Source organism: Panicum virgatum, chromosome 3K (genome assembly GCF_016808335.1).
Source record: "Panicum virgatum strain AP13 chromosome 3K, P.virgatum_v5, whole genome shotgun sequence".
Classification (NCBI taxonomy): Eukaryota; Viridiplantae; Streptophyta; class Magnoliopsida; order Poales; family Poaceae; genus Panicum; species Panicum virgatum.
In genome coordinates, this window is record NC_053138.1 from 8,022,780 (window position 1) to 8,049,225 (window position 26,446).

Sequence of the window (26,446 nt, forward strand, 5' to 3'; positions counted from 1 at the left end):
TGTGTCATATAGGTCCATCAACTCCGAAAGTGCATTTCTGGGTCCCTAAACTTTTTAAGTCGTTCACCGGAGGTCCATACGTATCCATGTGGGCAGCTAGCGCTGATGTGGCACGCTGACTAGGCGCCAGTCTTTCTTCTTCCTCCAGACATGGGTGCCAAGCGGCTCCGCTCGTCCGGCGAGCTCCGCGGCCCCGCTCGGCAGGCGAGCTCCGCGGCGAGGGGGCACCTCCGCTCGAGGGAGGGAGGGCGGCCCCGCGGCCCCGCTCGGCCGACGAGCTCCGCGGCGAGGGGGCGCCTATGCTCCGCGTCTCCTCCACCGCCGGGTAGCCCCTGGCCCGCGGAACTCGCTGGAGCCGCCATCCCGCCCCGCGCCGCCCACGTTGGTAGGAGGTGCGCGAGGAGGCTCGCCGCCGCACCGAGAGAACCGGATCTGGAGGGAGCACCGGCGCGGGGAGGCCGCCGCCGTGCCATGGACCCGCGCGGGCATACGCCATGGCCGCTGCCGCCATGGACCGGAGGGAGGAGTGCCGACGGGAGCTCGAGCCGCACCATGGCCCCACGGTGGAGCTCGGCCACGCGCGGAGCTCGATGGGGGCCCGGCAGCCCGGTCTCCACACGCGGTGGAGGAGCTCGAGGGAGAGGGACGGGCGCGGCGCGGGATTGGGAGGAGGGGCGAGCTCGGCCGGCGCCACCGCATGCGCGCTCGCGGGTGCTCGCCGGTGGCCACCTCGTAGGGCTCCGGTGCGGTGCGGGCCTTGGCCCCGCGTGGGTCCGGCCGGGACGGAGCTCCGGGGCCGCGTCCAGGCGCCCTCGAGGCCGACGGGGCACGCTCGCCGGCCGCCTCCGCCCCGCCTCCGCTCTCGCTGGCCTTGTCGCCGGCGGAAGCCGCACGCCGCCGCACACCATGGCGGGTGCCGCGGCAAGGATGGTGGCGGGGCACCGCGGCAAGGGTCGTGGAGGGGTGCCGCGGCAAGTGCAGAGGTCGGGCGCGGCGGCGAGGATGGTGGCGGGGCGCCGCGGCGAGCCCGGAGCCCGGGCGCGGCGGCGAGGATGGGTGCGGGGTACCACGGCGAGTGCGGTGGCGGGGCGCGGCGGCGAGTGCGAAGGCGGAGCGCAGCGGCGGCGAGGGCGAAGGCGGAGCACAGCGGCGAGCTGGTGGCGGGGCTCGGGACGAGCGGCGCCAGCGTAGGGAGAGAGGGAGGGTGGGAGCCGTCGGCGCAAGGAGAGAGGATGGGTGGGAGAGAGAGAAGAAGGGGTGGAGAGAGGAAGGAGAGATGCATGAAAGATAAAGATGCCCAGTCAGCACGCCATGTCATCGATACTTGCTCACGTGGAGGGGTATGGACCTGCGGTGAACGAATTAAAAAGTTTAGGGACCCAAAAATATACTTTCGAAGTTGATGGACCTATATGACACACTCTTACAAGTTTATGGACCTCCCGTGCATTTTACTAAAAAAACGCAGACGCAGCCGTCTTCCAGAAGGGCCCACTTGCCAGCCAGCATTTCTCCCGGCCCCGCAGTTCGATCTCGTCGTTCTTCGGAATCTGCACCGCCGCCGTCCCTTCGCTCTCGCTCGTTCTCTCTTTCGTCTTCCCCGCGTCTCCGGCGAGGCTGCGCCGACATCACACCTTGCACTCACCGCGAACAGAGGGGGAAGGAGATGGACCCGGAGCTTTTGGAGCTGCAGCGGCAGCTGGAGGCGGCGCAGAGCGCGCGGTCGAGCGTGCGGCTGTCCGAGCGGAACGTGGTAGAGCTGGTGCAGAAGCTGCAGGAGCACGGCATCATTGATTTCGAACTCCTCCACACCACCTCCGGGAAGGAGTACATCACATCCGTACGTCCTCCGCCGCCCTCATCTGTCTCGTTGGAGTCAGATTTACCTCAACCATTAACCTCTAATTTGGGGGGAGTAAATAACCTAGTCTGAGATTTGGGGGTTAACGATTTGAACCATGGCGCCAAGGGAGAATTTCTTTCCTCTCCACTTCCACGGTTTATAGCTAAGTAGTTTCGAAAGTAGTGAAGCCCATGAGAACTTGTTCTGGTGAATTGGTGTTTTCGATTGGGCATTGGGTGATATGAAGCAAAGCCGTAGATTGGTTGTATTGTTCACAAGGAAGATTTATTCTCTGGCATATTTTGACTGGGATAGCAGGCATAAGAGATTCCTATCAAGTAGCATAATTGGATGTCTCTAGCAGGTTAAGAGTCCTTGTTGAATATTAATCTTCTTCAGTGCAGTTCAAAGCACCCGCTCGATTGACAATTCATGTTTTTAGCTGATGAATGAATGGTCATCTATGGTGTGGCAGGAACATTTGAAGCATGAGATTAAGATGGAGATCAAGAAGCAAGGCCGTGCATCCCTAGTTGACCTATCAGATACCCTGGGTGTAGATCTTTACCATGTTGAGAGGCAATCACAGAAGGTTGTCTCAGACGATCCCACTCTAATGTTGATAAATGGTGAGATCATGTCACAATCTTACTGGGACACTGTGACAGAAGAGATAAATGAAAAGCTGCAGGAGCGCAGCCAGATTGCCTTGGCTGAGATTGCTGCTCAGCTGCATATTGGATCAGAGCTTGTTATCAGTATCCTCGAGCCTCGGCTTGGAACTATTTGTAAGCTTCTCATGTTTTTTTCTTGTAGCTGCAGTTCATATGTTGCTGTTCTGTAATTTGAATTTAATAATCTTGATACAATCTGCAATTTCAAGAATAATGAATTAGCTGCTTTAAATGGATCAGCTCCGAGAAAAACCATAACATGCTTTCAGGCAGTACTGTATGTTTTTAGTCTCTGCTATTTCTGGTGCTTCATTTCATGGGTCATTGGCATTTGTCTTCCCAAATCTGATGCTTAGCATCAGAATGTTTAGTCAATTTCCCCATGTTCTAAATTTGACTATAATATAATTAAATCTCCCTGTTGCGATATGCCATTTTCAAATTTTACATGCGTTCCAATTTTTTTTAAAAAAAACTTTTACATATATGTTATGCTATTATTATTGCCCTCCTTCCAGGTGAAAGGAAGGCTAGAAGGTGGACATCTATATACTCCAGCTTACGTCTCACGAATTACTGCCATGGTCCGTGGTGCGGCAAGGGGTATAACAGTCCCAACAAACTTGCCATCTGTTTGGAACTCTTTACAGCAACAGCTTCAAGAGATGCATGGTGCTAGTGGAGTTTCTGTGGAAGGTTCATTCTTCCAGTCCATTTTCAATGGTTTGCTAAAAGAGGGTGCTGTACTGGGATCAATCCGCGCAGGAGGGCAGTGGACACCAGCTGTAAGATCTGCAATTGTTTACTTGATATTCTTAATTCTTAAACTGTGTTTAACATTCTTGTGTTTCTCTTCTCTTTTAGGTTTTTGCCCATGCTCAAAAGGAGAGTGTTGATGCCTTTTTTCTCACAGGTTGAGATATTTGTAACTTACATTTTACTTCCTACATTTCAGTATACGTTAGATCAGAGTATTTTGAGATAGTGGCACAACCAGACTTCACAGAATAAAATGTGTATGAACCTAGACACGACCTAACTAATTGTGTGTGGTATTTTTGCATTTACATGCACGCTCACCCATGCATCCTGCCACATACAGGTGGTTTCTTGTTAGCACTACCCAAATCTCTATGTCTAGTATTTAACACAATCAACTTGATTTATATCACGTACTCTGCATTATTGTTGTGCATCATCTCTCTTTGTATTGACTTGTTCATTTTTTTGTACAGAACTCTTATATTGGGTATGACGTGCTTCAGAAACTTGCAATCCCTCAGCCTAAACAGTACCTGGAGGTACTTGAGTTGATGTGCACTTTCTGTTCCAGGCATCTTTATTTGCCTATACCGTTTAAGTGTTTATCTAATTATTTACTGCAGGCCTGATATCCAGATGGTATTGCACTGGATGCTGTTTTTGTTCATCCTTCTGTGGTTGATATGCTCGATACTGCTGTTGGTGATGCAATTGATAATGGACACTGGTATTGATAGGTTTCATATCTCAAAAGTTAATTGTAATTTTTCACTTCTATCTACTACAAGCACCTAACTATGCACATATGAGAAAAAAAAATTAAGCCTCTCAGTTCTCCTTGATTCTCTCCCTATGCACATGGTGTTGAACTATTATCAAAATGCTTTGATATATTTCGTCATAGTAGAAGATCAAAGGATGTAAACTGATCAAATGATAACGAGCTACAGAAACTAATTATCTAGTAAATTTAGTTCACATTTTGCAGTAATTAACAAAGTTATGTTCATGGAAACAGCTGGGACTGTATCAACAATTTTGAGTAGCACGATTATATATTTTGCAGCATTTTCCTAGTTGCGTGCAATTACACTGGTTTGCTGCTATGCCAACTACTTTTGTGGTTTCAGGATGGATTCTCTTTCGGTTCTTCCTTCGTATATTACTGGCCCTGATGCAACCAGAATTTTGTCCATCTGTCCATCCCTGCAGAAGGCTATCAAGGTGGGTGCCTTTAAGCAGTACTAGTTGTAGAATTCTCATGATGACCAAACAAGTTTCTTTTGCAGTCTTCTAAAGCAGTGGTATTTGGAGAATCATGTGTCTTTAGTAATGTGTTTATTAAGGTGAGTCCTCAAGGCTTCATGATCTTGCAATAACCTTTCTTGCAGTTGTATGCTCTTTGTATTTTATGCCATTACAATTTCTGAATTAATGCAATGTCCCTACTTTTGTGAACAATATCAGGGTATTTTTTATTGACTTGAGAAATATATGGACTCTTTTGGTATTGGGCATAGTGTTGGTCAAGGAAGGCCTGTGAATATGAATCTGGGTAGTGAGCACAAAACAGGATCTGGTCAGTACTCGGACACAAAAGATCTTGGTGATAATGATGCTAGCAGTACTGGTGTTTCATCAGACAGAGGGTCAAAGAAGAAAAGGGGGAAAGGGACAGGGTCTGCCAAAGGTGGTTCACTTGAAAAGGATGACGACAACGAAGAAAGCATTCCTGTTAAGGGCAAGAAAGCTCATAGGAAAAACAAAGATGCTGGTTCATCAGGCGATGTAAAACACGGTGGTAAAAAAGCTTCAGAGAAAATGAAAGAGAGTACAAATATCTTTCCTGATGAATTGATAGAGCAGAAGGTTTTGGCTGTTGTTCCAGAATTAGAGGAACTGGGAGGTCAGGAATTAGATCAATATTTAGATGATAGTTTCTGTTGACTTGAAATGATTCTAAAAGATTTTCTTATTGTTTAATGAATATTAGGCTCTGATGACTCAAATGCCCCCCTTAAATTGTTGTCTTCTCACCTGAGGCCAATGCTTGTTGACTCATGGATGAAGAAACGGAACACTATGCTGTCAGGAAATGCTGAAAGGAGGCGGCGCTTGCTTGATAATCTGCAGAAGCAGATAGATGAGGTAATCAAATTCAGCCCATTGGTTTCATTTTGAACTGTCCCTGCTTCTTTGGTTTCCTAGGTAGCTGTCTTGGAATTGTCGATCTTATTCAATATATGTATTGCCTCACGATTTTATGTCATTGCTGCTCTATTCTAATTTATAAATTGCTTTTCTGCACCCTCATGTCATGTGACCATTTCAATGATAGTCATATATTCTTTATCTGCTTCTTTTTTTTAGTGTAATTCTTTGTCTGCTGTGATCAGGCTGTCCTGGATATGCAACTCTATGAAAAAGCTTTGGATGTATTTGAGGATGATCCGGCTACTTCCGTAAGCTGCCATAGGCATCATTCTCACAAGATTGCTTGCTTCTCAATTAGTTATGAGCATTTTACTCATGGTCCTTTTGATTATCATTTTTTCCTTGGTTGCAGGGTATCCTACACAAGCATCTGCTAAAAAGTATGGGCACTCCAATAGTTGACAAAGTTTTGATTACATTGGTAACTTTTATACTCCTGTTCATGCACACATATTTTTCATCAAGATTTTTATTTACGAATAGTTTTGTTGCCGTATTATGGTTTTCTGTCCACAGTTTATGCTGTTCTAGCTGTTTTACCCTGTCTTTCGTGGTGTTTTATTGTTTGATGAACTAGAGAAATACAAATTTTTTTTTAGCTTCCATTTCAGCTTTGAATCATTCTAAGGTTCTTTAGAGTTAGTTCCCTGACCATTGCATATACTTTGCACTGAACTACCAATAGGATAAGGACAGAAAATTGAAGAATGGAATGGAGGTTGAGGATAGTGAAGACGAGCACGTTCAATTGAGCACTGCTGACCGAACCTCTCTGGTATAGTTGACCTATTTAAGTTCTGCCATGTGTCATGTAGCGATTCCTGCATGAATCCTGAATGTAAACTTCATTTGGTCTAGCTTTTATGGACTTACTCTCTGTTGTAAATGCAAAAATAATTCAACAGGTAAAGGATCTTCCTGGTGCATTATCATTGAAGGCTCAAGCTTTAATTGAAGCACTGGAGGGAAAGGTTTAGCTTTGATTATGAAATACAATTTGGCATATTTCTTGAAGTCCTGCATTTTGTATTTCTTTTACGTCTTCTGTAATGTGTATCAGCTAAAAAAATTCTAGTATTGTGTTAGCAGTTGTGACAAGAGGGCGCCACAAAAGCTAAAAGGCAAATTCTATAGGATAGCAATTCGTCCGGCGATGTTATACGGTGCTGAATGTTGGCCTACAAAAAGGCGACATGTCCAGCAACTGAGTGTAGCAGAGATGCGGATGTTGCGGTGGTTTTGCGGGCACACAAGGAGGGATAGAGTCCGGAACGAAGTTATTCGGGATAGGGTCGGGGTGGCACCAATTGAGGAGAAACTCACCCAGCATCGGCTGAGATGGTTTGGACATGTCCAACGAAGGCCTCCTGAGGCGCCGGTGCGTAATGGGGTTCTTGAGCGGGTCGATAATGTAAAGAGGGGTAGAGGTAGACCTAAACTGACGTGGGATGAGTCGGTTAAGAGAGATCTTAAGGATTGGAATATTTCTAAAGAGATAGCTTTGGATAGGAGCGCTTGGAGACTAGCTATCAATGTGCCTGAACCTTGAACTTATTTCTTTCGGGTTTCATCTCTAGCCTACCCCAACTTGCTTGGGAAAAAAAGCTTGTTGTTGTTGTTGTTGTTGTTGTTGTTGTTGTTGTTGTTGTTGTTGTTGTTGTTGTGTTAGCAGTTGCACAGTAGCAGTTGTGGTATGGATAGGATTTGGACAATTAAAAAAGGGCGTACCCAGTGCCGTAGGCTTCCCGCACTGTGCGGGGTCTGGGGAAGGGTTGTCTTTAAGTCCCAAGCCTTACCCACACAAATGGAGAGGATTTGGACAATTAACATGAGAAAAATGTTCTTGAAGCAATGAAGCTATATCTTTAGAAATTCTTCAATAAAGCTTCTGAATTGTTAAGATGCTCTTTAGTGGTAGAGCCTGGAGGCCAAACAGGGTTTTGGCCCTCCACTTGAGCTAAAAGTTTCTTAAGAACAATACTAGCCTACTAGGTTTTACCATCTATGCGCTAACTGGATACTAGGTTTGTGTCAGTTCACCCCTTCCATTAACTATAAGCTCCACCACTGAATATGGTTTTGCGCCATACTTTCAAGATGCCATATGCCAATTTTGTAGAATACACTAGTGAATCCTTAGTTGCTTGTATTGTGCCTATATCCTTTAAAATGTCCTGACATTATACCAGTGAGGTAGAATAAAGTAGAATAATTATGAAAACAGTATCCAGAAAAATGTCCATACTTAAAGATAAGTGTTGAAATTTGTTCTTATCTAATTCAAAGCATGATTTTAGATTTTATGAGATCATGATTATGGGAAGTTTAGCATACCTAATGACTAAAATGTCATATGGTTACCTCACCAAATATACACATTTTCAAGCGTGTAAGTGTAGTTCTATTGTTTCACACTGATCGCAAATTGCCATGTCTCGATGTATAAATGAAGTTGCTTAAAATATGAGCTGGAATTTATGTTCCTTTCTAACCAAATGAATAATTCGTGGCAGAGATTCGATTCATTGATGGATGCCTTAAGAGATATACTGGAGGAAAGGTAATGTTTAATGTTTGCAACTGTAACCCACATTTTGCTTGATTATCAAAGTGTTTATTCATTTTTTTCGGAAGCAGTGGCTTGACATTTAAGAAGCTTGATAAAAGATTAGAGAGGACAATGCTGCATTCCTATCGCAAGGTATGTTCTTTGGCTTTCTGGACTCCACAACAGGGTTCAGAGAACTGGCATGAACCAGTTGTTTCTTTATAATCAGTCCAAGAACAGGTTTCTAAATTTTGGCATATCATGCCCTAAACCACATGCATCCCATTTGATCTGGAAATTCATGAGGAATGTGTACATTATTACTCAGAAATTTGGCATTTGCCTGACATCTTAATTATTTTATTTCCAAAGTTCAATAGCTAATTATTTGACACCTTAACTGGTATATGCATTGAAGGACTTGACAGCACAAGTTTCTTCAGAGAGTGATCCTGTTTCCTTTCTTCCAAAAGTCGTTGCTTTACTTTTTCTGCAGGTTTGTTTCTCTATATCTTTTCTTCTTTTTATTTCTTGAATCCTCATTCTATTAGCCTGCTCGGCTGCACTTGCTGCGGCTGCCGCTGCAGCAGCCGCCCCTCAGCTGCAGGCTGGCCAATTGCTGGGGTCTGCGGCTGTTTGCCTTGCTGCAGCCGAGCACCCTGTTTTAATATTGATTCGAGTTGCATCCTGTTTTAATATTTGTAGGCGTATAATAAGGCTCTTCAGGCACCAGGAAGGGCTGTCGGTGCTGTTATTGCACTGCTGAAGGTAACTACAAGTACTCTGACTTCCATTGTTTTTTAGATACTCTTTCATGCAGTTCTGGTAGAATATGATCCTTTTTAGCAATAGTAATTACAGATGGTAGATTCATGATGTAATGGCTTGACACATTGGTCTGCATATTTGTCATTTGGCTTCCTGAAGAATTTTGTCCCACATCTTGTAATGATAAACTTCTTTCTTAATTTTGTACTCATCTAGCTTTGTTTACTCATGAACAAATCAACATCAACAAAGCCTTTTTGCTCATGAACAAATGAGGTAAAAAATTACCTCATTGGTAGAAGTTGCTAGACAACTGGTTCCTTCCTGTGTTTGCACGAGAGCACATGGTGGACGGGTCAGTTCCCACAGTAGACAAGTTCATAAGACTGCGGGCACGTGTATTTCTGGTCATAGTTCATAAATGAGGATCAAATGTTAGGGCTTAGTGAACATGCATTCCCTCTCTGTTTGGCAGGAATTGCCTGTTTTCAAAAATTCTTCTAGCTGATCTTATGTAATTCAGTTTTTGTTTGTATTTTTTGAAGTTTGGAATCGTCATCAATGTCCAAAATTCATTGAAACAGCACTACAAATCTTTAATTACCTGTGGCATGTTATGTTCTTGTTTCTAGTGTTCAGTTGGTTAACCTTTGAAACATTTTATAGAATCTGTATATTTGAACTTCTTATGTGATGCTGTATTTATCATGTTCATATTAAATTTTGATGAAAACAATAATCTGTATATGTGATTGTACCACCCTTCGCCATTCTGCAGGATAAGCTGCCAGCTTCAACCTACAAGGTACTGGCTGATTATCACAGCACTACAGTGAAACTTTTAGCACTACAAGCTGCTGTTACTGATGATGTAAGTCCACTTAAACAACTGCAAACTAGTATCTAGTTACTCCTACTTCTGAATTGAGGACTATTGACCATGCGCATATACACAAGTGACCCCTAAGCAAGCCATGGATCCATATATAGGGACTGCCTGCCAACTATTCATTATTCTGCATGTTTATTCATGCATGAGCATGATGTTTGAACAATTTAACGATCTTCTTGGACAGGAATGAAGTAAAATCGTGAACTTTTACCGTGTCTTTGCCCTGCAGGAAGAAGATTGCGCATCGGATCGAATGCGAGAGAAGAAGGAAGATCTAGAAGAAAGGCTGATGCCCGAACTGAAATCCCTGGTCCTTGGCACAGCCAAAGAGTGAGCAGCTAGTCGCGTGTATTCTGGGTGCGTACATACACAGAACAACCCTCAGCTTAGAATCTTTCTTTGCGCTCAACCCTTGCAAGCCCCCACCCGACCAAAAAAAATGGAAAAGGAAAATGACCCGCTGATTGTAAGAATCCTGATTTATAGTACCGTTTACTTCCTGGAATCCAGGGGTTCTGTAGTGACAACAGAATTATGCTATCATGTAATGCAGAATATAGTGGATGTTCATATCAAATTTAGTGGCTAAAGAGAAGACTTGTTTACTAGTGAATCCAGATGAGTTCAGGACTGACCCGAGAAAACCATTTCGTCCATTGCCCGCACATCTGGGTCTTACAATCGAGATTGTTTCAGGCCCTTTGGGTTCCTGGTCAGGGCTTATGTTATAGGCAAATAAAAAAAACTTTTCTCCAGATCGGCTTTGGTACTGCTACGCTGAAAGTATGAAACAGAAACACTAAGATACAGTTGTCGAAGAAAAGGCACGCATTTGCAGTGTTTTTTTTTCTTTTGCAGGTAGCAGTGGCATAATTTTGCAGGCATCGTATGTCCCAAAAAAAAATGCAGGCATAGTTTTTTTCCCAAAAAACGAAAAGGCATGACTTATGGAAACTGTAACCATTGATCTTTTATGGGCCTCGACATTGATTCATATTTGTTATTTTCCGGATCGTTAACATCAGGGGCGATTCCTTGGCCCTGCAAATGACAAACGCTGAAACACCGACTGGAATTTCCGTCAACTGATGCAGTTGTTGAAGTGCAGGCTGGTGGATGCATCACTGCAGTGTACAAGTTCAGGTTATGATTGGTTCCTGGCGCAAAAATAATTAGATCAAGAACTTCGTATAAAGACAGCGGGCACGGTGCACCCTTGAGTAAATCCTGATGCTGCTGTGATTAAAAAAAAAACTGATGCTGCCTTGTGAGATTTTCAGATTTCCCGTTCATGAATCGCAAGCACCAGCTAATTTGAGCGAGCGAAGCATTCCTCCAGCGCCGCTGACCGCGGCAGAGGGGCGCCGCCCGGCCGCCGAAGCCGAACCCATGGCCGGCAGCAAAACCACCACGCAGCTCGCCTGTTTGGCCGTCGTACAGAGGCTACCACGGCGGAAATTGATTGATCCACCGTTCCGCCGGCGGCGGGCGGCCTCTAGAATCCCCTCCGACGGCGCTAAAAAGATTCGATAGCAGAGGGCCACAGCACAGCCTGGCGAGCGCCCACTCGGTCACACCAGCACTGAAGCATACCGTAGCGTCGGCGGCGTTGCAACGCTTCCTTGCCGGCGTTCCAGAACAGGAGCCGGCCGTCGGATCGGATGGCATGAGGGGACGAGGTGAGGACTGAGGACGCTCTCCGACTCCAACCTCTGCAGCTTCAGAACGGAATGGCTGACACAACCTCCGTGATTGGCTGCGAATGAGCACGCTCTGACCATCCAAACCCGCACGCACAGCGTGCCACCGCCACGTCACCGCCGCCGCCGCCTGCCCGGGCGCCTCCGTCGGACTCGACGTGCACTGCCCCGCCCCTCTCGCGGAGCTCACCGCCCATGACGACGCCACCGCTCGCCGGGTGTCCCGTGGGACCTACCGGAGGCCTCCAGCAGGGCGAACGAGGCTGTTCCACGCATGGAGGGGCCGGAACGCGGCGGCGACCCCGGGCGTGGTCGGGAAATGAAACACCGTCCACCCCGGACGGCAGTTGAAGTACCGTCCACCCCCTGGGCGGTTCCAGCCGTCGGATCTCTCTTGTACGGCCGATACTAGCTTCCTAGATAGAAGGGAGCGCTCCTCTTCCCCCTTCCTGGTCCCACCGCACCGTGCGAGCTCCCCGTCTCGTGCGGCCGGCGTCTCCCGAGCGAGCGGAAGCTTCTAGAACCTTCGCGGCGGCACGCGCGAGATGGTGATGCTGCACGTGAAGTCGGCGGCGGCGGCGGCGGCGGCCACCTCCTCCTCCTCCTCGTCGGACGCGGACGAGGAAACGGAGTTCCTGTACGAGTGCGCGGCCTCCGCGGCCGTCGCCGACGTGGCAGCCGCGCTCGGCGTGCTCGCCGGCCTCCAGGCCCGCCTCCTCTCCCTCTGCCGTCGCCTCCGAGGTGAGATACTCACGAAGACCGCGTCCTCGCTGATCGGATCGTACTGACGCTGCATTGCTGCTTCTGCGATCTGCAGCGAGGTGCGCGGATGCCGGTGCGGCTGCGGTGGGCGAGCTCGAGAGGGCGATAGACGAGGCCGAGGCCGAGGCCTACGCCTCCAAGGTCAGCATTCCCCCACGCAGTTTTCTCCCACACTTCGACACGCGAAATTCATGCTTACTTGGATTCGGGATCACTTGAATTATTAGATGCGAATTGCGCTTGATTTTTCAATTTGTTTGCCACAATTTGGTGAAAGTACTGTAGCTTGTGGATTTGGGGTTCAAGTATGAGTTAGGTTGTTGGATTGGGTACCACTAGCATTTGAGGACTGAATACAATGGAGGATACAGTCAGCCTGTTCGGTTCGCTGGCGTACGCTGCTCACCAGTTCAGACACTCACAAAATGAAATGTGTGCTAATTTTACTGGTGGAGTGCCATATGAATGCATTATCTGGTTCAGGGCTGCTATGCTTGAGGCCAATTCCATTTTTCTGTTCTAGTAAAAATTGAAAAATAACTGACATGCTCGTTTCAGGGGCTGAGTTCTATTCAGCATTCCTTCTGAAAAATAAAGTTCTATCCAGTATTTCTTTAGATAACTGTTCTGTTCTGTGTCTCTGAAAGCTAATAATTTTATATTGGAAAAAGGAAGCAGAGGTATCCTGTTCATCGTTGGTTAAACGATGCCCTGTGCAAGTAATCTGCACCTTGTATGTCAGTCTAATCTAACATATGCACACAGGTGGAGATGAACTTTCAGAGCCTGCATACGGCACGAGATTTTGACAGCTCTCTGAATTTTCTTACAGGAGCAAGTGCAGCACAACAGATTCCTGTCCCCTTGTGCTCTAAGGGAACATATCAAGACCATTGAGGAGAAATGTGCTACTGCTCTACAAGAACCTACAGAGGCATTGGATCTGCAAGAATCATCATCAGGTAGCGCATGTGTTTACCATAGATGTAATTTTCAGGAGATAAAATGAGAAGATGCACATCCAATTGTCCAGCATAGAAGTTGAATTTATCAATTCGTAGGTTGTTCTTTCCTTTTCTAGATTTGTTTTACCCGTATTTGAACCCTTCATGAAGTGCATAAACCTTGATATAGTTGCAGCCTCGAAATTGAAAAAAAGTACTTTCGATGAGGTACATCAATGGGCCTCTGCTTACAATGAATTCTATCTTCTATATGATTCTCAGACAGCAAGCATGAGAGGATACAGCTTTGGTGGGCTGGAAAAGAGCTAGCCATGGACCACAAGCTATGCGACTATATTGGTATTAATGAGAAAACAAAGGTAACATTGCATCGGCAGTGCAAGAATGATTGCTTCACTTAGTTACTATCTTTTACATCTTTGTAATCTATGCAGATTGTCATCAAGCTAACGCGAGCCCGTGATGACCGCTGATTGTGCTTCTGCCCCTTCAATGCAATCACAGTGTTTGTTACGTCTTGGATATTATATGGAAGCTGTCCATGTAAGATAATATTTGATTTTCATGAGCACCCATCATCTTCATCTGTATTAACTGTCAATAAGTATAAATAGTCAGCAACTTATTGCAGTTGCTTGTACAATTTACCATCACATAGTATGTTTCCTTGTGGGTGCTATGGGCCAATTATACCCTTCTGAGATGTTTCAAAACTTACATGAAAGTATCAGGTTCATCTGCAGTGTACAAACTGATAACAAAAACGGAACACCGTAGTACTAATGTAGTTCCTTATGATGACTTCATCTGCACCACTTAATGTTTCCTAATGCAAATATACAGAAGTTGTTAAATAGGAAAATGGTTCGTGCATTGCTCTTTGAATTGCTATACTTTGGGGATGAGATGTTTACTTTGATTGATGGAATACTGTGTGTTAGAGCCTAAATTACTCAGGCTTGCCTCCTTGCACAAACTTAGAGGTGCCTACTAATGGCTAGGTACAATCATTTGAATCACTTTGAAGCTGTTATTTCCTTTGGAATGAGATGATGTTGAATTTGACAGCACAGCAGGAATGGAACTCAGATTACTTTTGTTGACAAAGTGTCATCATGTCCACGAGATAAGAACAATTAGTCCAGAACTTACTGGAGCTGGAGGAATACAAATTCATAGTATATAAAGTCAGAAGAGGAAACAACCTAGGGCATAACCAGTGTCCACACTTAAGCTCAGATTAGAGATCTGAATCTAGTCACTATTTAATAGGAAATTAGGAGGGGACATTGTCAAACGGAATGGTCTCCCATTCACATTATAAACAGGATAGGCTGTAGATTTGATTCAGTGAAAGCTTGACTTCAGATTTTGTTTTCTGTATGAAGAACTGAACCTCAGAATATGTTACCAGTGACAGCTTGTTAGCTGTATTTGTAAGTTTCTAACTGTGCAGGAGACACTGTAAGATCATTCAATCTCTTATATACCCATCAGATTAGCCAATAAAATAACACATTTATTGCCACGTAAAGCCCCTTCTGTTTCTTAAAAGAAAGTAGCCAACCTATTCCGTAATGTAGTTTCTTTATTCATGATGATGTTCTATGTGACTCTGCCTTTTTTTTCTCACAAACTGGAGTCTAGAGAGTCGTGATGAGAAAAGTTGTCCAGCGTGTGTAGCCTTGCAGCCTACATATGGGGCCCTTCTGCATTTGATCTCACTCAACTTTGGCTGTTGTATTTAGTTCTCTACCGAGTCTTGCTTGTCCTGTTATAGTGTTAATGTGTTATGCATCTCTGATTTACCATGAACTAACCTCATTTGGGCATATGGTTTCTATGTCAGTAGATGACTTTACCCCCCACTAGAGTCAGAGGTTGCAGACAAGTACAGCTCATTACCTGTATCTCTCTTTAAACTCTAGACAAATTTTAAGTCAATTGTATAATTTGTGAAGAGATATTACCTGTATCTCTCTTTAAACTCATTACCTGTATAATTTTAAGACAAGTACAGCCTCCATGGAAGGTCAACCATGGAGGCGATTTTCTTAATACGACAATTGATGGAGAGATATAGGGAACAGAAGAAGGGCTTGCACATGGTCTTCATTGACCTTGAGAAGGCATATGACAAAGTACCGAGAAATGTCATGTGGTGGGCCTTAGAAAAGCACAAAGTCCCAACTAAGTACATTACCCTCATTAAGGATATGTACAAGGATGCGACGACGTTTGTCCGGACATGTGATGGCAACACCACTGACTTTCCTATTAACATAGGCCTACAACAGGGGTCAGCATTGAGCCCTTATTTATTTGCTTTAGTGATGGATGAGGTCACAAGGGATATACAAGGTGAGATCCCTTGGTGTATGCTCTTTGCTGATGATGTGGTGCTAGTTGACGAGAGTAGGGCAGGGGTTAATAGGAAGTTAGAGCTGTGGAGACGCACGTAGAGTCGAAAGGGTTCAGACTTAGTAGGACCAAGACCGAGTACATGATGTGCTATTTCAGCGCGACTAGGCATGAGGGGGGAGACGTTAGTCTAGATGGACAAGTGGTGGTCCAGAAGGATACTTTTCGGTATTTAGGATCGGTGCTACAAAAGGATGGCGACATTGATGAAGATGTTAGGCATAGAATTTCAGCTAGCTGGTTGAAATGGCGGCAAGCTTCTGGCATCCTTTGTGACAAGAGGGTGCCACAAAAGTTAAAAGGCAAATTCTATAGGACAGCAATTCGTCCGGCGATGCTATACGGTGCTGAATGTTGGCCTACAAAAAGGCGACATGTCCAGCAACTGAGTGTAGCAGAGATGCGGATGTTGCGGTGGTTTTGCGGGCACACAAGGAGGGATAGAGTCTGGAACGAAGTTATTCGGGATAGGGTCGGAGTGGCACCAATTGAGGAGAAACTTACCCAGCATCGGCTGAGATGGTTTGGACATGTCCAACGAAGGCCTCCTGAGGCGCCGGTGCGTAATGGGGTTCTTGGGCGGGTCGACAATGTAAAGAGGGGTAGAGGTAGACCTAAATGACGTGGGATGAGTCGGTTAAGAGAGACCTTAAGGATTGGAATATCTCTAAAGAGATAGCTTTGGATATGAGCGCTTGGAGACTAGCTATCAATGTGCCTGAACCTTGAACTTATTTCTTTCGGGTTTCATCTCTAGCCTATCCCAACTTGCTTGGGAAAAAAGGCTATGTTGTTGTTGTTGTTGTTGTTGTTGTTGTAATTGTATAATTTGTGAAGAAAGATTCTTGATCATGGCAGCAGTCAAGATTTTGCTTCATGGATCTCAGTTTATTTTAGAAGGAAAATCTGTCTGGATGGCCAGCTTGGAGTAGAGTGCTTTGAGTTCCTGCAGCAGATCATCCAGCTTCACACTGTGAAAACCTGCACGTGGCATGTGGTCGGGTCGGCAGCTGAAAGGAATTCTTGGTGCTTTGGTTGAAGAACCAGCAAATGTTCTCCGAGGGAACCAACGCTGTTCATGGTGTCATCGCGAGTTCAGGAACCGGCCAAGCAGTGGTTTTGGCATGTCTCACCAAGGATAAACCCTGTCCCGGTTACTTTAAACTAGCTACTGTTGAGTTTTGGAGCCACCTCCCAACAAAATTTTATCAAATATTCTTATGTTTGGCAGCTTGGATCCAGGAATCAAACAAGCGATGAAGTTGGTGCCTCCTGCCTGCAAACTAGAGGTACAAATCCTTGTTGTCAGATTTCTTGTCTTTGAACGGTGAAAGAAAAATGCAATTGTACTTGGTATTTTTTTCTCTATTAATGGTTTGCTATGTGGCATGAGGCATTGATGCCTATCCTGCTGCCATGCTGTCGTATTTCTGCAAACAAATAAAATACAGTACAGTACCATAATCAGTGAAACCTGTCTGTATATGCATTTTTTATACTCCCATCTTTGACCTGCCAGTCAAACCATCTTCTGCCCTTTTCTGGCCTCTGCCGCTGTAATGCTCCCAGATGGTAGCAGTCTAGCAGAAAATCCAATGCTCCATCTGCCGACTTCTTGGTCCTTGTCTTGCAAAAACTTTGTTGTTGTTTTTAACAATGGTCAATTGTAATTTGTGGCCAACCTTGATGTCTAACTGCAGATTTGTACTGTTTCTCAGCTTTGTATGATTACCATTGTTTTCGTTAGGAATCAAAACAAATGTACTATGCTGTCCATCCTTCGAACAATTGGGTGGCCCTTTGTCGGCTTTGGCTCATTTCTGAATTTGCTCTGCATTCGATCTGAGGACTTGTATGTTCTATGTTCTTGTCCAGAAGACGACAGTCATGCTCCATGATCATGACCTAGTTATTCGCTAAGGATGCACACGAACCAAAGTGTTGCTACCAGTACACCCGGCTTTTCTCCCTTTTTCCAGTTTGTTGTGATTGCAAATCTCTCTCATTCACCTTTCTTCTCCCTCATCCTGAACACCAGAAACAGAAAGGTGAAGCCTTTTCTCAGTGGCTGGGCACTTTAACGGGGCCAGCTCGCTTGCCTTTTCCTCGCCTCCTCTGAGAAGATTCTTTGGTTTGTTACGTTGTTGCAGGCAGATGGTTTGCTCCATTCCGTCCATCCATCTGGTGCTACTGTTGCTCAAGCCTGTGGGCTGTGGCTGTGGCTTTTTTAACAGCAGCCACAACCACAAGAATGGATGGTGAAGGAATCTCTGTGCGTTTGTTTTCTGACGGAACCCTCTCTGTGGCTCTTATCTGTGCCCGTGCTCATGATCTGGGGGCCTCTTGTGCTTGTTGGATTGCATGACCCATCCCAATCAGATCAGAAGACAAGCCATGGTGGGGGGAGGAGAGCTGAGAACTGGCGATCATTCAGCTCAAAGGTGCTCGCCTTTTCAGTGCCCAACGCAACTCGGCTTGCAGCTGTTCCAGGCACACCCCACAACCACAAATACAAAAAGGTGCATCTCCAATTCACAAGCAGTGGTAAATCTAACAATTGCACATACATTCAAATGGTTTGCCTTCTTTCAAAAAGGAAAAGGAAAACATTCAAATGCCAGAATGGCATTCCTAATCTATTCCAGATTTCTTTCAAAAAATCTATTCCGGATTTGCCTATCACTGATGTGCTTTTGCTGATCTGGTTGCGGACACATCATTTGGATGATCTGATGGGACCGTAATCTTGTCCGGCAGAGTTCCTGGAAAGCATTAAGCATCATGTTGGCAAAAGCCCAAGCATCCGCAAACGATTTCATGGACTGTCCAAAGCTTCGTTTCGAAGCCAAGGGAACGGGGAGATCATCTCAGAGGTGCGCCGTAGCGTGGAAGAAGATGGCATAGTTGGTAGTGTTACGTGCAGAGAGCTCTGCTTTTGTTTGGCTTGGAGACCTGGAGTGGTCTACACTCTACAGAGGTAGGTGGAGGCTCTGGATCCCATTCACTACAACAATCAGACTGATTTGTACGCAGAAGTATGGTATGGTCAAGCGGCGTACTTGGGGGTGGAATCAAATCTGCCACCAAGTCAGTGCCACCCTTGCACCATTTACTCGCCTACTGTGCCCTACCCTACCTCCCCAAACAAAGGAGTGAGAGCACGAGCAGCAGCAGAAGCTTTGAGAGAGATGCAAAAGAATGGAGCAGGGAGCAGTGGAGGAGAAAAAGGAAACGAACCGCCAAGATCCACAGCTCAAATGAAGAAATTCTTTGCTCCAAGAAGATCACAAAGAATTTGACAGGAGGGAAAAGAATCACGGTACATTGCGTCCTCAACAGCAATCCACGGCACATTGCTCATCTTCACAAGCAAAAGAAACAAAAGAATGTTGCTTTGATCCATGGCACCGATGCCAACCCCATCGGCATCAGCCCCTGCACATCTCCTGCCTCTCCTGCGCAACCTCGCCGGCGGCTACGGAGGAGGCCCTGGGAGTATTCGTCACCGAGTAGAACATGACGTCGCTCACGCTCCTCCGCGCCGAGACCACCATCCCCGGCTGCAGCAGCTGGGACCGCTTGCAGTGTGCGATGGCGCCCTGGATGGCGCCTTCCTCCGACCCGGCGCTGCTGCTCCGCTTCAGCACCGGCGTCGCCGCCGGCGGCCGGAAGAAGAACCCGTTCGCGTTGCCGCAGGACGGCGTCGATGAAGAAGACGAGGACGACGAGGAGCACAGCGGCGAGGTTCCCGGCGCCTTGGTCGCCACCAGCCGCACCCGCCGGATGATGCCGGAGAAGGACTTGCGGTGGTGGCACACCTCCTCCTGATCCAGGACACTGCCCCTCGCGCTGACGCTGCCGATGCCATTGCCATTGGCCGTGCCGTCGACGACGATGTCGCTCGGCGTCGGCCTGGCCAGGAAGAAGGACCTAATGTACTCCTTCGACGCCCACCGCTTCACCACCTTGAGCTTCTTGGCCCAAGACGGCCTCTTGGCAGCGCACGCCTTGCCGGCCGCGGCGGCGTCTCCCCCGTCCGCCGCCGCATCCGACGCCGCTTCCCTCTTATCGACCCCTTGCAGCGCCTGCACCGGCTGCTGCTCCTGGAGCAGCCTCTGCACGAGCTGCAGCCGCGGCGGCGGGTGGAGCGGCAGCAGGTTGCCCTTGTAGAACAGCTCGTCCGCCGGGGACGCGAACGCCGGCTCCCTGTGCTTGGCGCCGCCGGCTGCGGTGCTCTGGAACTCGAAGCGTGGCGAGGAGGGCGGCATCGGCGTGGCGGCCGGGGTGAGGTCCATGTCGATGTAGTCGTCCTGGATCACCATTGTGGGCGGCCTCGCCATTGCTGCTGGAATGGCAGTGCCAGCTTTGGAGCTTGGTGTTTGGGAGGGAGGAGAGGTGGGATTTGGAATTTTGGAGGGATGAAGCAGACAATGAGGTGTGGTAGATGGGTCTTCACTCTTCAGAGAGATGGTTTATAGGGTTTTGGGCTGCTGTGTGCTTGTGCAGTGAGTGTGACAGTTTGTGTTGTTGGGCAGGGGAATGGAGATATGGAAACAAGCAAGTGCAAATGCAGGGTGGTTATAGTTATACGGTGATATTGCAAGAGAGGAATGTGTGGTGTGAGAGGCTCTGCTCTGTCTCTCTTGCAAGTTATACTGAAACAGAAATGGCTGTGATTATTATAAAAAAAAAAGAAATGGCTGTGATTATTATAAAAAAAAAAGAAATGGCTGTGATGATGATGAACCGGTCAGTCAGGATCATGTTGCTTTTGCCTGGCTCATTTTTGGGTTGGCATTTGCATTAGTATTGGGTTTTCGTTTGGCGAATAGGCCCCTCATCTTTTCTCCTTTCATGGACTGTGTTGCTGTTAGGAGGCAAAAGCGTGACACAAGACCAGCTGCCTCTTATTATGCGTCCTTTATATCCAACTAATCTTGGTTCTTCTTTATTGGATGGAAATTTCAGCTTATGCACAAACAACTCTCTCATTACTTTTTTTTTAAAAGAACTATCTCATTACTGCTGTAGCACATGTAGGGTGCAGTATGCTTTATCAGACTAATATTCTGGTGATGGCAGTAAAAATGTGAATTGTTCCTTCTGGCATGTCATGCCCGTCAAACTTTTGTCGCAGCGATAACACGGCATTCGATTCAATTCAATGCGATGCCGGCCTCGTTTCTGACTGAATCGCGCCCATGCAGCCATGCTACCAAGGAAAAGGAGGAGCAGGAGGCTTGCAGCAAGCAAAGGCAACGAGTGTGGCGTGGCTCAGCGTCCCAGGACGGCAGGACGCAAAGGCAGGCGGTCAAAAAAGACTCCAACGGTTAAAGATGCAGCAGGGTAATTAGTGTTAAGACTCCAATGGTAAACATGCTGTATTATCAGTGAGTAACCAACAATAAGCTTTCTCAAAGCCTGGCATGGCATTGGCAGGACTCCAAGCAAACCAAATCATCACCATGTTTGATGTTTTCTCTCTCACACAAACATGCAGCAATGCAAATGCAATGGTGGCCACCAACGGGAGAGAGAGAGATGGGCTTGCTTTGCTCACTTGTTTCTTATCTTTATCCCTTCCCTTGGACTGATGTTACAGTGGGGTTAAAGTTAAACATGCTTTTATCTCACTACTCTACTGTTGGGGGTGCCCAGGGTGGGTGCTTATTAAAGTGGCAGTAGGCATATTCATTCCAGTCACAAGAGGGCAGTTAAACTTTGTTTGACCAGCCTTTGGCCTTGCTCTCGTGTCTGGTCCAGTTCCAGTCCAAAAGGCAACCCTTGCCTAGCCCTAGATATATGTGCACCTGCACCCTGCAGGAGCAGGACAAGGAGTGTGTGACTCACTCCCACACACTGTGCAAGAACCACTTGTTTACTAGTCTGAGCCCATAATTTTTAGGATTAGCAAACCCATTGTTTGAGCTGGATTAGCATCTTGGAGTACTATAGCTAAGAGGGAGAGAGCACTAGTCCTCCTAGTACTGTTAACATATTACTAATAACCTGGATTAGTATCTACTACTTTATTTGTAAATGAAGACTGTCAGGGAGTGAGCTTAGTATGATAATGATTCAGCCCATAAGATTGAGACTGCAATAGGATTCGAGATCCATGCCAACGCAGGCAGTGGATTGTCTTGTTTGTGTGTTTTTCTTTCAAACCAGCAACTGTTTTATGATTCTTTTACTTTGAAGCAAGCAATTGTTTTATGCTTAGCAGGTAGCAGGCTGTGGCTTTGGAGCCAAACAAGATATCTGGAACACTTTTGCTGCCTTCCTTTCATTTCAAGCAAAAGAAAGAGGAGATCAGTTTATGTTGTAGCGCCCAAATAAAACAAAATAGCATAATGGTTTTGGCCACTTGTCCTAGGTTGTAATTTGATTCGATATCAACCTCAGTACTTGCTACGAACACGTACAGTTTAGTCTTTCTTGCTTTCGGAAAAGGAGTGCAGTTTGTAGTTTTAGACCACGCCAGAACCCTCGTATTCACTTTCTTTCATGTTATCAGATCAGGTGTGTCCAGCACACTATGCTGATCTAGAAGCAGTCAATTGCCGAAGTACTAGCTGAAGAAACAAGTTAGTTACGGACAGTACAAAGCACTTTTTGCCCCCGTATCGTTTCTTTTTAAAAAAAAATGCGATGATTTCTAATATGTGGACTGCTCTTTTGTAAGGAACATTCAGAATCTGCAGCAACTTATTAGCTGTTTACATCTGGTCACATGGGGAAAAAAACTATACGTATTTATGTTATCTAGACAAAATACATGGTGGTGCTCTGTGTTGTTCGTGTTCACGACCATATGTTGTAACGGAAATTGATGGCTTAAGTTAAGCTTAACAATAGAAGAACAAAAAGAAAATTCTTCATAATCTTTTTTAGAGTTTTTGAATTTTGAATGCATGCACAAGGATTTGTATCCTGACAAGTGAAACCGGGCACCCATAGACTCCATCACCACACCAAATGCTCTTTTATAGTAAATAAGTGTTGTTTTTTATACTGAAGCGACCTCCAATATGTTATCATAAATATTGTAAAAGAGTTATATATTATAAAAATTTTATAGTGAATCTAATAATGTAGATACCATGTTGTCAATTCTAACAGAGTTTAATATGCTAATGGTCCAAAATTAAAAGATTTGACTTATTAGGACAAACCTAGATGATCGGATGAAGCGTTAAATAGCAAAAAATGTACTTTTGTGAAAACTACATTTCGAGACAAGTTCTGGTTTTATCATTTTATAAAATATCCAAAGTCACGACTAGAACAAATAACCTATAGCAACCAAGATCGAAATTGTTAACTTTAGACAATTTAAACCATCACTTATGTGTGACCTAAGGGACTGTGAAAGTGGGACCTAGGTAAGATAGTGCCGAGGGCAAGTTTAATAACCGCGCCTGCAGGCCGGTGTCTTGCGCGCCAGCTCACCCGAGCTGCTGCGTGGGGTGTGGCGGGTCCCACCAGCTCAGCCAATAGCAGGGGCGGCAGCGCCTCTTCGCCGGCTCACGCGGGCGACACGGTCTCTCCTTTATCTCTCCTCATTTCTCTCTCCATCCACGTCGGACTTCGCCAGCAGTTCGCCCGTTATAATACCTGCTCTGAGAGCGGATCAGCAGGTGGACTCAATCATCGTCTGAGTGACAATGCCAAGGCTGGTTACTGCTACTACCACTAGCAGAGTACAGTGGTAACTAGGAGGGGAGAAAGGAAGCCTAGAGTACAGTAGAGCCGAAGATGTGGAGTACTGGAGGGTGGTTGGCACGGCCTGACGGCCAGCGTCTAGTTATCTAACGCCTGACCTCCATTTCAAAAAAAAAAAAAAGCGACTGACTCACCGACCTGGCCTCTACAAGCATACTGTAGGAGTCGAATTCATGGAGCAGTGAGCAGCAGCAGAACAGAGCGCCTTGGGTTGGCGTTGGTCCTGTCGCTTTTTCATCCTCCGTCCGGTCCGATCGATCTTTCCTCTCCTCTCCTTTGGTTCTTCATCAGTAGTAATCAGTACACCATGTTACAACAACGGAAGCGAAGAGGGCCTTGTTTCTTGTGTTGGGATGAATTAGGCCCGCGACATGGGTTGGGCCGAAAGCGGGGAGAGCTCTCCTAGTGGGCTTTAGCGGTGGCGGGTCTGTCCTCTTTATCCAGCCTCTCTCCAAGTGCGGGTTCGTACGTGGATTGGATTCATATCCTCCCCCTGGCCTCAGTGACTTCAGACTGCATGGAAGAGGGGCCCACACCACCGGAGCGGTGAAGAAACTGTTGGACGAGTCCAGAGATGCCACAGCCGCAGATGAGAGGCGGGTGAAGAAGAAGAAGAAGAAATCCAACTCCTGCAGTGGAGCAAACGGGTACCAAGCATCTGATTCTGAGGTCATGGCGCTAAGTGTCCGTAGCTGGCTGTGCGTGCGTGAGCTGTCGTCCAAGTACAAGTAGACCTCACCGGACCCAACCAACCAAGAACGAACCGTCCCTGCCCAACTTGCTCGCCAGGGGCAGTAGCACATGCCCGCCCTTCTGGACCTCACCTGAAGAGGAATAACGCCGTCGGCCAGCGGTTGGGGATGATCCTGGTCACCGATCTGTGCATGTTCGTCGCATCCTTTTTCGTTTCTTGCACAAGTTGCAACCTTGCAAGGATCAGGAACTGAAAGTCGCAGACAATTTTCCTTTCCCTGCACCTTAGACTATGTATGGGGGGAGAGAGAGGGACAGAGACAGAGGTGTCAAGATCCTTGGGTTGGATAACAACCAGAGCCACTGCCAGTGTGCTTTTTGTTTGTTAATTGGCAGTACTGTCACCGTCAGCCTAACAACACAGCCCAGGAACTGAGGGTTTGTAGCGGGGTCCTACGCGTTGGGATGGGACCACACGGGCGCCCCATGTCATGTGCGCCGGTCAATTCTGAATGTGAACCGACCAAATCTTCCTTTGACATACGCGCGCAGACCGCGCCATGGGTTGCGGTGGTGGTTTGCTTTGGTTCGTGAAACCTAAGCGCGTTAGGTTTGGTGTGGGTAGTCTTTTGCAGAATTGGCGTCTGCTCCATCTCCTGGAACCTGGATGATAATTGTTGACAATTTTCTTGATACGATGATTTTTTTAAACGAACCCAAGGAATCGATTGTGATGATGAGAAGTGAGAACACAACAGAGTATGGGCATCTTTTTTTAAAAAAAAACAGAGCACGAGCATGAGCAGTGCTGTGGGCTCTGGCGCTGTGCTGCCGCTCCACCGCCACTGCTTTTGCCCCCGCCTGCCTGTGAGTGGCTGATGCTCTCCATTATCCAGCTGGTTTGTGTTGGCGCCCAGCCGAGCACGGCCAATCTGCCTGCTGTGCTCTGCTGGACCCACCTGTCATTATCCTCCTCATCCTCTACTGTTCTCTGCTGTGACCGACTGTTCTACGTCTGTTCTTTCTTTAAAAAAACAAAGGAAAGAAAAAGAAAGAAAAATCCAGCGCGGGGAAAGAAAATGACAGGGCGCTTTCGGTTTCGGGGGGGGGGGGGGGGGGGGGGGGGCACGGCACCCAGCTGACCAGCTCCAGCCAAATCTATCGGCCAAACCAATCACCCACCCATGCTCTGGATGGATCACATCGCTTTGCACTTGCACCGCGCGTTATCCATCCCATCACACGAAACGGCTCGTCCTGACTGACATACGACGACGACGTTGCCCAAAAAAAAAAAACTCCCAGCCTTTCTTTCGCTAGCCGACCACACGGCCTCCTTTCCTTTATGGAGTAAGTTCGGCACTGAGTTTTGACGGTTAAACCTCACGTTTTAACCTGGTGACTGTAGATAATCCGACCGCCATTAAGAATTGGTTGGTTTTAAGGATTTGGTCAAGGCTAACGTGCATGTCGTTGCCCCCACAAAAATCAAGCATCAATGATGCAGAGCCGTGGGACCACTGTGCCATGTGCCCTCATGTTCTTCCTTAGCCGGGGCGGCCCGTTTAGTTCGTAAAAAAATTTGGATTTTGATACTGTAGCACTTTCGTTGTTATTTTCCAATTAATATTCAATCATAGACTAATTAGGTTTAAAAGATTCATCTCATACTAATCAGTTAGACTGTATTATTAGTTATTTTTTCAATTACATTTAATGTTTCATGCATATGTCTAAATATTCGATGTGACGGATACTACACAAAATTTTTTAGAAACTAAACGGGGAGTTTTCAGAATTTTTTTTCTCTTTTTTCTTTGTGGCTTCCTTGTCCACCCTACTAATTGCATGCCCAACTGTCCTCAACTGCATCAAACTGTAAGAAGACCTCATTCAGACAAAACTACTATAGTACTTGCTTTGATGGAGAGTTACAGACTTACAGTATGTCGTACTACTGTATAGTATGGCGTACAAATGACATGTCATTTCTACCTTTGTGATAAGGAAGAGAGATATTTTTGGGGTGGTAAAAAAACTTCACAGCATCAGTAAATAGAAAATTGTCTCATGGATGACAAGACGCGTAATAAGCATTCCCTCACGTCAAGTGACAAGATATATACCGACTTGGCATTGTTTCAGTTGTGGTTAACAATCAATTCCAGGAAAACTGGAAAGTCACCGCACTCCACATGCCCATGTTCCAAACATGAATCTCAACTATTCTAGATAAGCTGAAACTATTTAACCATGGTTTACTCCACTGTTGATCATGCTTGGAAATTGGAATAGCTGGCCACAACCATAACAAGCTTCGGAGAGCGTGAAGCTGAGCTCTAGTCACGGCGCAAATGCCTCCAAAAAATATTGCTCCTAATTGCCTAGTAGATGAGAGAACAAATGAGTTGAACTAATCAAGGTTTACACACCCAAGAAACAAAATTTGTTAGTACTTGACACCTCATCTATACAGGAC

The 26,446-nt window shown here is 46.3% G+C and overlaps 2 protein-coding genes and 1 pseudogene across 8 annotated transcripts; 2 read left to right on the forward strand and 1 right to left on the reverse strand.

Moving 5' to 3' along the window:
- The first annotated feature begins 1,479 nt into the window (after positions 1 to 1,479).
- On the forward strand, positions 1,480 to 10,314 carry LOC120697276 (annotated as a pseudogene).
- A 1,517-nt stretch (positions 10,315 to 11,831) lies between these two features.
- On the forward strand, positions 11,832 to 22,173 carry LOC120697278 (cilia- and flagella-associated protein 298-like). 7 transcript variants are annotated; one of them, XR_005684410.1, is made up of 8 exons: positions 11,832 to 12,142; positions 12,219 to 12,304; positions 12,996 to 13,125; positions 13,390 to 13,487; positions 13,563 to 13,671; positions 16,447 to 16,838; positions 17,700 to 18,068; positions 21,776 to 22,173. XR_005684410.1 is itself a non-coding variant. In XM_039980438.1 (5 exons), exons 1-5 carry the CDS (start codon positions 11,947 to 11,949, stop codon positions 13,599 to 13,601), a joined length of 549 nt encoding a protein of 182 aa, XP_039836372.1. In that variant the 5' UTR covers positions 11,833 to 11,946; the 3' UTR covers positions 13,602 to 13,879. The 7 variants fall into 7 exon arrangements, 1 of the variants encoding a protein (XP_039836372.1); XR_005684409.1 differs by lacking the exon at positions 21,776 to 22,173 and adding an exon at positions 20,687 to 21,108; XR_005684408.1 differs by lacking the exon at positions 21,776 to 22,173 and adding an exon at positions 18,307 to 18,446.
- On the reverse strand, positions 18,628 to 19,967 carry LOC120697277 (probable membrane-associated kinase regulator 3). The gene has a single exon (XM_039980437.1). It carries the CDS (start codon positions 19,887 to 19,889, stop codon positions 18,978 to 18,980), a length of 912 nt encoding a protein of 303 aa, XP_039836371.1. The 5' UTR covers positions 19,890 to 19,967; the 3' UTR covers positions 18,628 to 18,977.
- Positions 22,174 to 26,446: the final 4,273 nt, after the last annotated feature.